Here is an 18,026-nt window from a genome sequence, read left to right on the forward strand (position 1 = left end):
GCTTCACTTTCATTAAGAATCGCGTGTCACCGCGACTGACAGGCAACCGTATAAAACGAAGGAAATCGAGAAACCGTGGCACGAATCGAAAACGTTGGCGGATTGAACGAATTTGATCCGATTCCAGCCGCGTTATAATAAAGCGCAGAAGATGGATATACCGTTATATTCGGGTCCCGCGTAGAGATGGAACGCATCATCACAAAATCACGGTTGCTGCCGCACGGCATAGTTATTCATACATAAATTAGAAGCGTGAAATGAATACCGAGGGTGTGTTTAATTAAATTTGTGTCGTGATGTACGTGCCAGTTATTACAAACCGCTCCCGCGCGGGTCCTTCCCCCTTGAGTAAAATTACCGTGTTTATAAGTTTTTTTCCTCCCTGTTAATATCTCCTTAGCAGGAGTATCTGGCAGCACGTTAATTTATTCTTACGGAAATTTGAGCAGGAGAGGAGGAGGAGAGGGAAGGGGGATAGAATGAAAAGAGAGAAAGAAAGAGAGAAGAAAAAGAAGAGGGGAGGGGGGACAGAAAAAAGCGAGAATGAATATTTGAATCCGTCGGAGCCATCCGTAGGAGCATTTTATTGCAGGCTCTCGGCTATTACGTTGAAATTTCAAACGCGAGTAAATAAATGTACACGGGTACCGGAGTTATATGCGTGTACTTCTCTGCTGCGAGAAATTTTCGTATCTAAAGGATCTCTACGAATTAATCCCGCGTATTTATTCATCATAAAGCATCGCGCACGGTAATGTATCGGTGAGAGCGAGTACAGGGGGATGCACTCTCAGGGGGATAAAAAAATCACGGCGGATGAGGATGAAAGACGACACCTCGATTGAACATTCATTCATTCGGCCAACGATGATGCTCTCTTCTTTTTTTCTTCTTTTCCTGTTTTCTTTTTTTTCTTTCTTTTTCTTCTTTTCCTGTTTCGACGCGACGAGGAAAAGAAGGGAAAGTCTTTTTCCATCCCCTTCAAATGATTGTTTACATCCTTTGTAACACGCGTATTACATTCGTATTATGAAAAAAGCTTGCGTATCGAGAGAATATTAGAGACGTGCTAATTATTTGTTCATAGTTTGGATTAGTTTGAAAATTATACGACACGATCTCATCGATAATGATAACGAATCTCTGATATCGCAAAGAATGTATCACATGATATGATATTAAATTACATTCGTCGCTGTTATCGAGGCGTCGTCGATCGATGTTTCGACAGTTGTAACGATATTAATGAATTTATCCGTTCGTATCAGGAATATATCATAATTATATAATATAATGCGACATAAAAATGAGGTGGTTACTGGCGGCACAATGGAGAGTAGAAAGACCGTAACGTTTAAGGAATAATTCGAGTGGAAATTTCACGATCGTTGTAAAGAGGAATCAGATCTTTAATCCAATAAATTCGACGGTTAGTTACGAAATTTCTGCGAATTAAATTGGACGGCTTATTACTTTTAGGTTCCACCGTAATAAGAGACTTTCCACTTTATAATCGCGCGCCACCAAAAGTAGCATCCGCAAGTTTCTCACGGGGCTGTGTGTACAGAGAATATAATTTTCTCGATAAATTCAAGTTATACAAGCAATCCCCGCGGGAGGCTGGGCGGGGATGGGAAGGAGCACGGGCAAAAAGTACTAACGGCCACTGCTCTCAAAGTACGAAGTTTTAACTTTATCTCAAGCTGCCTACAGGAGATTGCAAATATATGTCGTCTCGTTTTCTGGAGAATCTCGTTAGCACGATATTTTCCAGAATTTAATTTGAACGATCTTCGAGACGAGGCACGGTATTAGCCAGAGATTAAGTTTCCTTTTCGAGAATCAATTTACCGCTACCGAAAATCGTGAAGCGTGTATTAAAGAATTTACGCCTTTTTTCCAATGCGATGGTTATCGTTCGAATATGTGAACAAAAGTATATCAGAGATAAAAGATGTTTTCGCTTCCTTTTCAAGAATTATTTATTAAAGATCGAAGAGAACCGGATTAATTGATGAGTAATTAAAAGCATTTTCACGAAGAAGAAAGAGCTGCTTACTTAACTTCTTCTTTGATAAAACTTCTACGTTATAATTCTGCTTGTTGATTTTTTTATCCATTATTAAACTACCGACGAGGATTCAAATTTCAAATACGTGAATAATAATAGTGCTAAAGCTTTCACTACGAATTATAAATATGAAAATTTTACTCACCGCTCAGATCCGCAAGGAATATCTCACGTAGCGCTAGGAATTCCTCCTCCTGTGTAATATCAGCTCTCCCGAAACAATCGTTTTCGGGCCAGACTTCCCTGTAAAACGATTTCCTATATTTAGAATGCATTCTCCACAATTTTACAATCAGATATTCCACAAAACCGATATTATAAAGCGTAACGATAACTTAAACCATTTCGTTATTTAATCGATTTTCTTGATCTTTAAACTAATCCTGTAAAGGGATAATTATTAAAATATACTATTAAAAATATATATATATATATTTCGAATAAAAATTCAACTACGCTGTGAAGAGATAAAATCGTATATCGTGCGAAACGAGATTAGAGTGATTAAACAAAGCGAGACACTTAATGACATGTTTCATTATCTCGAGTGGCAAAGACGCGGAAGATGAGACGGCGAAGAGCAGCGAAAGGGTGAGACAGGAGGAAAGAGGTCCGAGTGGCAATCTCAATGGGTCTCGGTGGAAGGCTCTCTCGAGAACCTCACCGCGATCTACACCAACATCCGGCTGCCTGCGTCAAGTGTTCACACCCTCCACTCTTCCATCCACCTTCGACGTTGTCTGTATACATGCATACATACATACATAATCCCAAGTAGCCGTGTCCTAAAATATCTGGAGTGATAGAAGCTGACGAAGTCAGCGTGGAAAATGAATAAAAAATCGCGAGGAAAAGACGATGGCGCATCTGTCTCCCATTAGAATTTCATTGAATTCGTTCCCGATTCTATTCTTATCGATGATCTTGCTCGATGAAATCCCCAATTTACTGCAAGTACAGAGGCGTGGAAATATTCTTTTTCTCGAAAAACAAAAAAAAGAAATACTCGCTGCAGAAGATTCCCGATAACGCGTGATACAGTTTGTTATCCGAATAACCAGACTATCAAAATATTCCGATATATTTCGTTGTCCGAATCTTTTCACGATAAATAACCTTCTCTGTTACAAATATTTATGTGCATACGATACGTAAGTGGACGAATATAAATGAAACAGAGATTGGGTAAAAAAAAGAAAAGGAAAAAGGAACGCAAATGAGATAATAAAAATCGCGAGAAATGAATGAGTTACAGGAAACAAAGCTGTAACTTGGCAGAACAGAGTGGAGGAAATACTGATTGCTTCGCATGAGGATCGTCCTTCATAAAGCAATTTCGCAAGAGGGGGAGCGAGAGAGAAGAGATGACCGTTTTACGAAAGTTCTATTCCCTGTGAGAATCCAAAAGCATCAAGGAAAGGAGAAAGTCGATGTACGTGACCAGAGGACAAAGCTAAAATCACGTCTTCACCTTGACGAGGAGCACTCATGAAAAAGGGTGCAGTTAATGGCGGAAGATTTCTAACCCTATGCCAGACGGTGACTGACTTTTCAGGTAGTCTCTCTCTCTTCACCTGCCTTGAATTTTCATTAAAAAACTGCTGCACGTAGAAATATTCTGAAAGGCGGGCCATCTTCAAAGAGAACGGCAGAGAGACGAGGGAACGTGATTGGACAACGAAGTCGAGCGTCTAGTGGTCCCACTTGCTCGATAAATGTACCCCGGTCAGAGAGATACGGTTTATCGTTCTACCGCAACAATACCCGTAAATGGCATCCCCATTAAGCGAAAAACTATTGAAATCAATGTCCTCCGAGTCTACAAGTACCTTGTTTCCCCGTAGCTGCTCTTAATCCAATAATCAGACATTGTGCCAAGGTTTAGAATTCCGTTTCTGTATCCAGATAATAGAGTCTCTGTGTATCCATAATATAAAATGTTCTTTTAATATCGGCTTATTTCAAATGATCGAATTTTCAAGATAATATTTTCGAATAACTTTATCGAAAGTTATGTTAATCGACGAACAATAACGGAGAAGATTAAAATTGTCGTACAATTATTTATACTAATGGAAGAATGTAATTTTTTCAGATTAATTCGATAACGATATACAATTTTCTTGTAACAAAATATCTTCGAGTTGTATTCATCTTTCAGTTTCAAATTTTAAATTCAAAAAAACATGATTTTATCTTTGAACAGTTTTACAGATCTACAGAATCGAACCATTTCACTGCCAACAACAACCCGATATTCATCCAATGGACAAACAAATTCTGGAACCAACACGATTAACTGCATGCGCTGTTGCTAAAAAACGCAATTGCGAAACGCAATTCATTTCCTCTACAACAAAACCTAATCCGTTTACAGAGCATGTCAAGCCGGAGGGGAGGGTCAGAAAAGTCTGGCTACTTTCGAGAGTGCAAAATCCCTGACTCGTGGGGGAGAATCCAATAAGCGGGTGGGGAAAGGGTGAAGATGCAGCGAGAGGGGTGTGGAGGGGCGAGAGGGAGGGTACGTGCTGTCCCCAGGGCAGAAGAAGTGGCTCGTATGGGGTCGCTGCTGGTGGCTGTCTGAATAGAAATCCAGTACCATACAATCCCCATTATCCCTCGATTTGAAGTCCCGCGACAATGGAATCTCTCAGACGCGCCTCTCCCCCCTCTCCATCGACCAACCCTCCAATCCCATCGCCCGAAACGGCTCCTTTGCCAGACACGGAACGAATAATTTCGAGGCGTCGATTTTCGCCCTTGACACACGAACGACATTCAAAACCCTGTTCATCTTTTTTAAGGGAACGGACGAAACAGGATCACTTATTAGAATAAATTGGCCCTAAAGGGTGTCGATCGACGACTATTAATTCTATGGAGAAAAAAAGAAAAAGAAAAAAAAAAATATGAAAGATATCACGTCGAACCGTTATCGACGTTATTAATAATTTCTAGACGAAATTATCGTGCTCTCGATTAATTTTCCAACATCGAGGAATATTATTATGCCGGAATGAATAATTTCAATGATTTCAACACGATTCGATTCCACTGCCCTCGATTTGCTTTTGATTAAAAAAACCAAGATCTATCCTCGAAACCACCGAAGAAGAGCTTTTGCAAGAGCTTTTAGGGGGGCAAATAAAAGTTCGTTGATTATTCGGGTTATTCGAATCGTTTAAAAGAAAAAGAGGGGCGAAAGCCGCCTTCTTCTCCTTAATTATCCCACGACTTTGAATTATCCAACCTTGCTCCAAAGTCAGCACACTTTGCCAGTGGCGCCGAAGGCGGACGGTGTAAGTAGAAAATTAGAGGATTCGAGTCGGTATCTAAGCGGCAGAGAGTATTTGCTAAGCAAACGGAACGCGATCACCGGAAACTCTTCGTCGCTTCTCAAGGACAAGCTGCACATCGTATAGACGTGTATGTGTGTGTATATATATATATAATGAACGAAACGAAATTCAAAGCATTACACTGTTTACCGTAATACCGGCAGATTACCATAAATGTGTTATTAATATCCCCAAGCCTACTATACGCTACACAGTCAACAGTCTGCTGCTTCCTTTTATCCTGTTGTATGCACAAGGTCGGCATGAACCAGAAGCTTCCATTGTATACCAGCTATGGCAAAGCTCCCTCCACCCCATAAAATGGACGATGGAATATTACGAACAATCTCCTAAAGTACTACAGTGGAAGTACTGTGGCGATGATACTGCCTAAAGAAAAATCTGTAGGAAAGGCTATAACTCACCGGTTTTACGAGAGAAAGAGAGAGAGAGAGAGAAAGAGAGGCTGTTCACGATGAAGCAGTTTTTTTGTTTTACCTTACCCCTGTACCTTTGAGACTGTGTGTCAACTGCGAGCAAAGTTTTCGACTTGCTCGAAATCTTGTTTGTTGATATTAAGGATACTTCTTTCTCAGACATCATCTTCAAACAATTTTAAAATTAAAAAAAAAAAAAAAGAAAAGAAAAGGAGTTATTTAAATGAAGGATTTCTTCAATTAAAGGGATGCAATAAATTCAAGATGTGGAATATACGTATGTGAATATAAAATGTATAAAGAAGAGTTAATAAAGAAGATGAATTTTTATCGCTTTGCTTAATTGTTTGATAAATATTTATATATAATTGTTTATCCGTTCCAGCAATTAATTCTGATACGTATAATTGTGAAAATGAAATCCTTTGAGCGAGTTGGAACGAATGTTAAAAAAAGAACTTATTCTCATCGATAAATTCGTCTCGAAAGTAAGCAGTATAATACCGCAAAAGCAACGGCGATTAAAGCTAGCAGCTTCGGAAGGATCGATGGAAGGGAATGGAGGAAACAACTTAACGAAGGGAAAAGACTCGTGAGTATATTTAGAGGCGGAACACACTTCAAAGGGACAGGGTTCAGTGTCGCTTAGGGCTCATTCAGACGAACCGACATGCATTGACATATTTCAAGAACGGACCATCCCTTTCAGATTTAATGTAATGTAAATACCAGTCGAAAGAGAGCAAACACTTGCTACAGTTGACCAATTAATTGGCCCGGGAGGGTTCTAAAGAAGACGGGGAAAAAATCGAATGCTTCCATAAATCAAACCTCTCCCTCAATAATTCGATATATGAACTGTTTGATTTGAAACCGAGTGAATATCACGAACTTTCGTCTCGATACGTCGTCATTTGATATTGGCTAAAAAAGATTATCTTCGACAGTTTCAATTTTTCTAAAAAATTTTAATCGAACATTATTCGCATTGGATTTTTACAATTTTTACTAATATTCTGTAAAGATTTATCGAGATTCTGACTCGTCAATCGGTTCCCACTGAATTTCGAACCACACACAGTTCATTTAACGGAACAATGCGTTTGCTATTGTTCACTTTTCAATTTTCGCTGCATCGTTCTTTTGTTTGGAAAAAAAAAATAAATAAAGCTTTGGTAAACTACCTATAAAGGATCGGGAGATACTCCGAAACCACTCAGCTCGTAGCTTTAACGCGTATTGTGCTCGTGAAAAAAAAAGACAGGGGTTAGCAGCAAGAGTGTAGAAGCGGATATATATATAGAGAGAGAGAAAGAGAGAAAGGAAGGGAGGGAGGGAGAGAGGGAAAGAGAGGGAGGGAGAGAGAGGCATTTTACCGAATACATTAAGAAACTCTAACTGTGGCGCATGAATCAAGGACCGCGAGCCAAATACGAAAAAATTCTGCACCAAAGCGTTATCAACCTTACCATTATTTTCACTTTTGTGACTCGTACTCGTTTCTTCCCGTAAATGACATTTTTAAGCATCGTTCAAATCCATATCTACGCAGTGGTGAGGGAAAAATCGCATTTTATGCGCACGAAGAGTGAAAGAGTGAAAGAGTGAAAGACGTGGAAGGATGAAACGCTTCTCAATACTTGACCAAGCTTTTCGACCTCGATTTATCCACGGGATCGATAACAGTTAAGCTATTCCAGCAAGTGAATTCCAGTAATGTGAAACTGACGTAGAGAAACTCATTAACATGCAACGGTATTTACATTATGAACAAATATCAATGTGACTAATTAAATTTATGTATATTGTAATTATGAATTAATAACATCGATATAGGGTACAAAACATAATGTGTCACGAGATAATGAACGAAGTTATCGAAGATAATGAATAATAAAATTGTATAATTGTTATATTGTAAAAAATTAAAATTAAAAGGCTACCTTTTTCTTTTTGAAAAAGGATTAATAAATAATTTTATAAAATTGCTGCTTAAAAATATCTCACCTCGACGCTCGAAGAAGGCCAACAGCTTGCTCGAGAAACTTTTGCCGCAATAACTTTTGGATCTTCTTCATAGCATCAACTCTGAGAACAAGAAAACGATCAACAAAACGTTGATAAAATCACGTTTATTATTATAATTTGCCGATATTAAATTCTAAATTCATAAGCATACTTTTGTTCGTCTATAGGCACATCCAAAGTTGCATCGAATGGTATCACTTCCGGTATTGTTCCTTCCCGCATCACAATGGATAGTTGAGGACTAATTTCATCCCATCGTTCTTCCATGCTTGGAGCTGGAGATTGTTCGCTCTTTTGCTCAGTTTCTGCCTCTACGTTTGATATTATATAAAGTATAATTCCAACTTTAAACCAAGATAAAACATCGTTCCGTTCCCTTACTTTTCTTATTTTTCTTATTTCTTTGTCGTCTGTTCTTCACTTGCTGGACCACCACGTTTCGTTTATTTTTCTCGCAATAGTTGCTCAACATTTTTAAGAAAACGTGCGCCGTTGTTGTAAGATCGATCAAATATTTGCTACAAATGTACACTTATTAATTGTATTTCAAATTTTTTTGATCAAACATTTCACAAATCCATAAAATTATTCAAAAATAAGATTAAATAATCATTAAATTTGCAACGAAGAGTGGAAAATGAATAGAACATTTTTTAATCGATCTCCCAATTTTATCAGTTCGATAAAATAATTCTCGAGAGGTCTCGCTACAAATAGAGCAATATTCTTCTTCGTGAAATTAATACAGTTCCGTTGTGCGGCACGATTTGCCGGTCGTAACATCAGCGACCAAGTTTCCAGCACCCGTCAATTCTTGTTTTCGTCTCCGAGACGTCGAAGTAACGACGATATCGCGGCACGATGTGTTCCGACCCTTACATTTCCGTAGTGGAAATCCTCGCAAAACCCGTCAAACTCGCGAAAAGTTGAACGGCCGTCGCCTTTTCCCATTTCACCGGCCGGAAGGTCGATAAAAGTTGTTTATTCCCAGAAAGAAACGCGAAGGAAAAAGAGACGGGACCAGACAAGGGAGGACTCGATGATGGGGAAAGGGGAGCGTGATCGAAAAGAAGGGTGAACGAGGAAGGAGTAGCTCTCCTCGTTGTTCGAGGCCGATTGATTTGAGAGTGAATCAATCTGTCCGCGATAGATAAAACTTTTAGCAAACAGTTTTTTTTCTTTCTTTTTCATTTTCCACTCCTATCCACTCGATAAACAGATGCTCGAAGCATCGTGAAATGGTACGACCAACGAAAAGTTTCGCGAGTTTACAGAATTTTTACAAAATTCTCTAGAGAGGACGTTTAATATTTAATATCCGTGCAAATAAATAGTAAAAATTACTTTGAAATGTTTGTAACGAGAGGAATAATATTTCATGATATATCTTTCATGAATCATGGAATCATTTCGTTGCTTATACTTATGATGAAAAACCTTTTGATACTCTAACAAACAGCGTTGTAACAAGATATGTACGAACCGAGACATTTTAAGCTCGTCGAAATTGAGAAGCTGGGAAAGAATCGTTTCCCGATATTCGGGAACATAAAACACGTTACTCTTAATAACCTTGCTGGATTCTCTAACACCACGATCTGTGCTTTGATCCATCGCTATTAGAGTGTACAGAAGTTCCTGTGATAATAAAAGGAAAGAAACGTATTTCTTTCCGTATTTCATTCGTCGAACAAAAATAAATATAATCAGTTCCTCACCTGATATGCTTTCAATGCTATGTGTAATCTACAAGACCAAAGAGGAATTTTCTTTTTGTCGACAATTATCATCTCGTAATAATGCTCCATTTGTCTTTGTACCAAATGAAATATTTCTGTAGATATCGTTTCACTGTTGATAAATACCATGTTATATAAAAAAAAAAACAGAAAATTGTAAAGTCTATTAAAAACAACTGTTTAAACTTGAAACGATTATAAGGATAAATTAATTACAAATAATACACGAGAATTCTAATTTTTTGGATAAATTCTGAATAACATATTTTAAACAAAGAGGAAATACCACTATCGCGAATTACCTCGAATATTTTTACATGCCTCGAATGATAATGAGACGTCATTAGAAGAAAAATTTAAATCCCTAGAATACATGTTGCTTAAAGCAGAGCACGTAAAACGCTTGTACTAAAAATAAAAAATGTTGTCTCGAAGGCAAGAATCTAAAGAGAGCAACGACGCATATATAACGAGCTCGAAAAAAATCTTCTTTTCTTCTCTTCGTTTACGTTTACGTTTACGATTTTTGAATTTCTCTTTTTCATTAGAAAATAAAAGACTTACCTCACATATTTCACCTCAAATTTGTAATGCCGATTGAACTCCATGAAGAAACGCAAAGTCCACAGATAACAAATTGTTTCGCTTTGCTCGGTACTAGTCGCACCTATTATACAAGATCTTGCGTATTTCATCACGGGATTATAAACGGCGTTCAAAAACTCTACGCAGAATTCTTTTAAAAACAGCCTCACACTTAGCGTAGAAGTACGTTCGCCCCTTGGATCCATCATGGGACGTTTGTTTTTCGGTTTCGACATTTTTTTCTGTGATTGAAATCACATCGAGATCAGCGTTATTACTTGTACATTTAGAAAATATTATTCTTTCAAAAATTAAAGCTTAAAATATATATTGATTCATTATATTCGATTACATTATACATCAGATTATATTTTCTCGAACTATCTTTAAACTGGTATGCATATTATATACGATATTTTATTTCATATTATTATCATAAATGTTGTTCGTTGCTAATGAAAGTAAACCATTCGTGAAATTAAAGTTACAATCTCCTTTCTCTTTGTGATGAATTCCCTTTTGTAAGACGATGTCATAATAACATCACATTGCAAAACTTTGTTACAACAAGATTAATATAATTTAATTTAATTTCGAAAACGAAAAACAACGTAATATCTTTTACACGTTTCCTTCTTTTTGCTTGTAAAGATGTAAAGATTCCTGGACAGGAATTGGGGAGGAAATGGAATGATCAACAGAGGGGAAACTTGTGGAATTCTATAAAAGATATAGCGGGGAGTCACTGATCACCTCAATTCGGATAGCCGTCAGGCATGTGACCCGGCAGATTTATGACAGTCCATAATGAAACAGGGCACGAAAAAGCAAGGAAAAGTTTGTCCTGAAATACGGGTGTTCCGCGTAGAGGAGACGATAATAACGATGTAAGGGGGAAAGGGATCGTTTTATAGCCGAGCAGGACACGAGACACGAGAAAAGGAAGAGAAATGTCCGCGAAAAGAGCAGTGACCTAGTTTTAAATGCTTCTGCGCCATTAAGCAAGGAGCCGGTTCTAATTACGCGAGGATAGCCTTAATTAACAACCGTATTTTCATTCAAATCCACCCAACCTCCTTTCCTACTTACTCATTAACGAGAACTACCGTTAAAAACCAAAGATTAATTGAATAGAATCGTTTCTTGGTTTGATGATTCATTTCCTTTATTTGAAAAAGACTATCGCCTCCCTCCCACCCCTCCCAAAAAAGGAAAGAAAGGGAAGGAAAAAAATCGTTAATGAAATCGCTTTTTATATCAGAATTAATCGCAGTAATAATTACCTTATCTTGAGCAAAGTTTAACGCCTCGATTTTTTGGTACGGTTTATGACATATTAGTTGATTCTCACCAATGGCTTTCATATTTTGCACCACGTAAGTCCCACCAAAATGGGAATGTCTAAACATATCGAATAATTGAGAGAAAAAGAAAAGAATAAAAATAATTATATTAATTATTGTAAAATAATTGAATATATTTCAAATTTTCTATCTTAGCGCGCAAATTCAATTTTATATATGACTTCTGAAAATCTAATCAATAGCATAGAAGGCAGCTGTCACTAGCAGAGAGTTTGCTAAACGAGAAAGAATATTTTCTACCTCTCGCATTTATTTTCGTGATCAAATCTTTACTTGAATTATCTCGAAATTTAAATTTTAAAGAAGATAAAAATTAAAAATAATTATGTCGAAAACTTAACTATCTAAAATATTTAAATTTAAATATTTAAAAAAAATAGGATCTCTGAATAATTTATTCTATTACAAACTTTTTAGATCAAAAATTATATATAAAACTTTATATATAATTTTGTTACTTCGACACTTTTATCTTTTTAATATTTGACATAAAATTTCATTCTGGATTATGCCACTTATCAATGTTCATTGACCGATTCATAAAATGTAAGAGAGAAGATCTCTTTGATTTTTTTTTTTCAAGTTGTAGAATGTTTTTCACGGGAAATAGAGCTAAGTAACAAAAAGACGTGAATAATGCACGACACAAGAATAAAACACGTGCACTTTCCAACAAGTGGATAAAAGCTTCTACTCAGATGGTGCATGAACTTATTTCAAAAACTAGGTCACACTTATTACATACGTGCTATTATCATTACAGAAATAAATTATATATTATATTTCTTAATAACATTACTTAAATTATACGATTGATTATCTATTACTGTTATATTCACGATATATTTATTTTTAAATCTTATGCTAATGTAAAAAAAAAAATAAATAAATAAGTGGAATTTTTTTTTATTTCTTTAATAAAATTTATTTTATTTATTTATTCTATACGAAAAGTAAAATATCTTTATTACACATAAATTGAAAAGAATAAAAATAAATGGATAAAGATAAAGCTGATTAAACTTACCTAGCACTTGCATATTTCCTCACTCTCTCCAATTTTTTCTCTTTTTCTTTAAGTCGAGCAGCTAAAAGTGTTGCTTCATCCTTTTCTTTTTCGGCGGTACTACGTTGCAAACCCGATTTTGCTAATTGACTCGCATTTTGATCACGAAGCATTAACGATATAATCTAAGAACCGTAACTTAATATAAAATATCATTGCAAATTCGTGGCAATGATTTATTTTAATTTAATTCAATTATTTCAACAAAAAACTGAAGTGTTTGAAACAATATAATATATTAAAATATTTATTTTATACCTCACATACCTCTAAAACTTGTAAATGATATTGTTGTTCACTTCTATTACTAGCAATAAATAATAACAAATCAACAAGTCCTGATGCATTGAGTGCAAATAAAACCTAATAAAAGTGATATACAAAATGACCTATACAAAACCTAATAAATAGAGTATACAAAAATACATTCCTATACAACAAGATATATTCAATGTCATACCTCATCATGAATTGTAGCATCATTATCAACACGTTTTTCATTTTGATCAGGTGGAATTTGCAAAACGTTTCGAATAAAAATAAGAATTCGTTCAATAATCATTTCTTTTTCTTCCCCTCTGTCTACATTATCCTATAGGATCAAAATGTGATATAGATTCTCCACTTCTAAACATGTACATACAATGTACAAGCTAAAACAACTTACTAATTTAAGAATTTCACTTAAACGATTACTTAATACTGCCCATATACGATCATCAGTCAATGCTATTTTATATTCTTGTGTGTATGAAATCAATTTTTGATATACAGTACGTTGCATTTTATCAGTTGGAATTTGTTCATTATATATTAATAATATTGGACTTGTTATATTAATAATTAATCTAATAAAATAAGAAATTTTTTTATAATAGGATCAAAGAGAATATAGAATATTAAAATATATTTTGAGCAAGCTATTACTTGCCTTAATAATACATCCCAAAGTTGGAGTTTATCGGAATGATCAACAAAAATTTTTATGAGATCAGTTTGAAGTAATTTTGTTTGACCAAGAAATTGACGTACAACATGAGATTCATCATCTCTTCTTAAATATTTAATAAGATCCTTTATAACATCTATTATCAAATTAATAATTTTAAGAATGTTTTTTTGTATATTTAAAATAATGAAAATTTATTCATTCAAAAACATTTAATATAAATATATATATATATATACAATATATATATAAAAATAAAAATTACTTTACCTAAACAGTGTTTATCTAAATGATATTTAGATCCATCATAATAACCAAGTGCAGCACATGTAGCTGCAAGTTCAGTAGAAAGATAATCTGACATTATAATTTTAATATATATATCTTTCTATTAAATTCTAAATATCATTGTTAGATTTTAGATCACCTGTAATAAGCAATGGAACTGTCAAACCGCTATAGTTTTATTAAATATCAATGCAATAGCAAAAGTTATAATAAAATAATTATAATTTTAAATTATAAATGAATTTATGAGTTAGTATTCTATAAGTTAATATTTGAAATTGAATACTTTCTATTAATATTAAATTTTATGTATTATAAATTCTTTCTGAAGTCTATACATTTTATATGAAATTAATACAATATATTTTCCAGATTTATTAAAAATAAATAAAATATAAAATATGGACATGATTAAATAACAAAACTATCACAATTTAATTTGTAAAATCATTGTAATCATGTAATACGCATGTGATCAACTAGCGTCATGGTAATTGAGGTTAATCTCACTTTATAAGTGAAAATTATATAAAATAAAATGTAAATAAAATTATTATTAATACTCACGTATGTAGAAAAATTCTAAGTTGACGTAATAATCAGCATTTAACACTATCACTCAACATTTAACACTTAATAATTATAAAAATAACTATGCACAGCACAACGAAACGTCAAACGCAACAGGTGATGTAAAAAGCGCGGGAAAATGTCCGCTCTCTTATTATGAAATTGACCGACAGAGTGCCTTCGGTTTGTTAATTGTGAATCGAGAAATCAATAATTTCTCTGTTACATTTTAATTATAAATTTTTTAAAATGTAGTTTTTTGATGTAGTATTCTTTTTCACTAATAAAAAGAAAAAAATTGTAAATAGAAATAAGATATGCAATTTTAATATGAAAAGAATAATTTATTTTAGAATCTTTTCTTAAATATTTTTTTTAATTTTAGCTTCTTTCTTTTTCCTTTTTTTTTTTTTTACTTTATAATTATTTATTTTTATTATTAATTTCTACAATTCTAGAAATCAATATATTATTATACAATATATGTAAATCATTCTTTAAATTTCTTTTAATTGAGGAAAAAATGAATAAGAGAAATATAACAATAAAATAAATAAATTTTCAAATTACATACAATTTCTATAATGATACCATTTCTATGTTTATTTAAAACCTCTTACTTCTCTTTCTTACGACTTTAAAGTTATAATTTTAATGAAAAGTCCTTATAAAACATTTAATTAATTGCATGAAACGAACGATTGCTTTGCGAACTTGTAAACATTGGGGAAAGTACTTAAAACTTTCTGCGGACCCATCCAAAAGCGAAAAATTGAAAAATTTTCTCGTCTCTTTCGCGAAACGATGGACAAAAAAGAACGAATCGTAGCTTCGTGGCCCTTCTGAAAAATTATTTTTACCAACTTTGAAGCGTATCAAAGCATCGACCAGAATTCCCTTCGTAGCTTTTTCTTTCCTCCGCGTGGATAAGATGAAAGAAACACCAAAGAGACTCCATTATTTCGCTATAATAGCGGGAATCGCGCTTCACGTCGAGCAATCTGCGATAGGTATTATCCACGAGCAAGGAAAATAAAGCCATAAATTCAATTTCGCTGGTCGGTTGCACGAAAAAAAGAGTGTAAAGAAGACGTTCGTTCACCCTCCATGATGGATACATACTCTGTTAAAAGAAAATCGATACGAGAGATCGAAAGTGAGAGAGATTGCTGAAGAGATGGAAACACAAAGGGTGACAAGTATCGCGTGTTACGAGGAGAAAGAGAATAGAGTAGATAGAGAGTGGATAGTCGTATTTGATTACTGTGGAACAAACACGCGGCGATCAATCAATATCATCGGTCTTATCTGGGTCAATAGGTTGTCGACCATTCGTTTGCAGTGTATCTAATTAACACTACGTCTTATTTGTTTATTCTGTTACATTTGTTCTCCATCGCCTTTGTCACTTTCCTTTGTCTTCGGCGTTCAAATCCAACAGCATGAGCAAACAATCCCCGATATACAGTTGTCAAGCTTTTGTTGTTTCGCATTCACGCTTCCATTCTCGTGCAAATGCTTTCGAATATTTAGAATGGCAATGGAAATCATACGGGATTGCGCGAATAAATTCATTTTGGAAATTCTACGACGCATAATCGTAGCGAAGTAATGAAAAAAAAAAAAAAGAAGAAGAAGAAGAAGAAATATTAGATTCTCAGCACAAGGGACATGGCTTGTTCGAAGGCAATCGTCGCCTCGTTTAAGCATATATTTCATTAAACCACGATAATAGAGCAACAGACTCCATATTCGAACTTAAGGGATGTTCCACAGGCTACTTCGCAGTTTACTATGGAAAATTATAAGTCTCCTTGCCGCGAGAGTTGGCAGTTAAATGTCGTGTGCATAATCTACTCGTTAACTAGTTAATTTAGTTAAGTTTCGTAAGTTTCCCCGTGCGTAAACATAACTGTCTAGGAAACGAGTGAGTTGGAAGCGGGAAATTTAGTCAAGCCGAAATAAAGCGATTGTGTTTCGGCGCTATGAGCTATAAGCGGTAAGAACTCTTTATGATTCTCAACAGTATGGAAACGTCTGAATGTTCGTTACGTTGAAACTTGTTAGACAGAAAATGGCTATTAATATACGCTTAACTTCTGGAAATCCAACTACTTTTCATTGGCTATAACGTCGCGGTGCAAACTTTGATATTAATCTTGCCTAATAAGAGTGAAACGCCAGATGGAAGGTGGCATGCTTGCTATCTTCTTGTTACACTTGGTGTATTAAAAATATGAAAAGGAGCAAAGAATATAGACATGTCGATTGAAATGAAAGTTATAATTTTTTTATAATTTTCTTACAATGTACGTAAAATAGAAATTATTTTAATTTTCTTTTTTTTTTTACATTTTTATAAATAATAATGCATTTTTATATAACGTTTCAATCATGAAAACTAGATACGATTTTTCATCATAATTTTCTTTAATTATACAATTTTCCTGTACAACATTACATAATTAAACATTTCCTGTATAAAGACTATTGCATCTGAATTCCCTTTGATGTTCTCCAGTTGAGCGGAAATAAGCAGTGCTCTTTGACACCTGTTCTCCCTTCATTAGATTTAATATCGTTTTAATAGTAAGTAATTATCTCTACTTTGATTAAAATTCATTTTTAGTAAGATGGAAATCAGTATCTAGATGTGAAGTTCTTCTTTCTTTTTTTTTTGTTTTCCTTTCTATAATTTATCTTATTTATAATTTTTATCTCATGACATGTAATTTATAATTCGAAGTTAAAAGTATTATTTGTAATCAATTGTATCCGTTAAAGTCAGAAAATTGATTTATCGTTCAAAAATTTTAGTATCATAATTGTCTGTGCAAATGATGTTTTTAAATGATTTCAAAGCTCGATTCGTTAATTTGCGTGGCAATCAATAGCACATATAAGCAATATTTTCAATCAGCGTTTTCAATTACTAATGAAGCCTTCAATTAAAGGGATTTATCCTTGTAAAATCGGCTTAAGAACGTCTGCACCGAGAAATCGATTGTTTGCCGTCAAAAGATTTTGGTTGTTACGATTAAATCTATTATCGTATATTAAATTCTTTTGTTTTATACGAATAAAAGAAATGCAAAGTTGTAATAATATTAATTTCAATTTAATTTGCATTTCCAAACTTTTATATATAGTTACACCTACAAATATAAAATATTATATGTTATCTTATATTTTATTCTTCAGATTAATGAAATAACATTATAAAAACAACAGTGCAATGCAAAAAATTACTTCTTTTGTTATTTCATTTATTGGATAAAAAAGAATGTATATGATTTTTTTCCAATGATCTTTTTAATCTTCTTATTCACTAATGTACATCGTTACACGATAAAAGTAATTCAACACATAAATCATGTATAAAATTAATGGATCGTCAATAGTTCATTTTTCTTGAAGCAAATAATCACGATCCATTAATATTTCAAGCTATTCCTTAGAACACAAATTACATTTTAATCTTTTTAAATTTCCTAACTTTCATTCGGGAAACAATTATAAACAATGTTGTCAACGCATTTTTCAGGAATTTCCATCAAAATTTCTATAGACTTTTCAAGATTCCCTCGT

General features: G+C 34.1%; 1 protein-coding gene across 4 annotated transcripts in view; it reads right to left on the minus strand.

The window, feature by feature from the left end:
- The window catches only part of LOC107996069 (protein timeless homolog), a 178,469-nt gene extending 163,881 nt beyond the window's left edge, over nucleotides 1-14,588 (minus strand). For 3 of the 4 annotated variants that reach the window (XM_062073999.1, XM_062073998.1, XM_062073996.1), the window contains exons 1-15: nucleotides 14,436-14,588; nucleotides 13,851-14,007; nucleotides 13,563-13,716; nucleotides 13,299-13,479; nucleotides 13,092-13,223; nucleotides 12,899-12,994; nucleotides 12,593-12,756; nucleotides 11,485-11,602; nucleotides 10,181-10,443; nucleotides 9,596-9,728; nucleotides 9,361-9,515; nucleotides 8,259-8,395; nucleotides 8,029-8,188; nucleotides 7,857-7,937; nucleotides 2,220-2,317 (exon numbers count right to left, since the gene is read on the minus strand). In XM_062073999.1, coding sequence (XP_061929983.1) covers nucleotides 2,220-2,317; nucleotides 7,857-7,937; nucleotides 8,029-8,188; nucleotides 8,259-8,395; nucleotides 9,361-9,515; nucleotides 9,596-9,728; nucleotides 10,181-10,443; nucleotides 11,485-11,602; nucleotides 12,593-12,756; nucleotides 12,899-12,994; nucleotides 13,092-13,223; nucleotides 13,299-13,479; nucleotides 13,563-13,716; nucleotides 13,851-13,944 — 1,966 coding nt within the window. In that variant the 5' untranslated portion in view covers nucleotides 13,945-14,007; nucleotides 14,436-14,588. Of the gene's footprint in view, nucleotides 1-2,219; nucleotides 2,318-7,856; nucleotides 7,938-8,028; nucleotides 8,189-8,258; nucleotides 8,396-9,360; nucleotides 9,516-9,595; nucleotides 9,729-10,180; nucleotides 10,444-11,484; nucleotides 11,603-12,592; nucleotides 12,757-12,898; nucleotides 12,995-13,091; nucleotides 13,224-13,298; nucleotides 13,480-13,562; nucleotides 13,717-13,850; nucleotides 14,008-14,431 lie in introns of all 4 variants that reach the window. The other variant, XM_062073997.1, reaches the window with a different exon arrangement.
- Between the last annotated feature and the right edge of the window lie 3,438 nt (nucleotides 14,589-18,026).

This window comes from Apis cerana, linkage group LG4, assembly GCF_029169275.1.
Source record: "Apis cerana isolate GH-2021 linkage group LG4, AcerK_1.0, whole genome shotgun sequence".
Taxonomy (NCBI): Eukaryota; Metazoa; Arthropoda; class Insecta; order Hymenoptera; family Apidae; genus Apis; species Apis cerana.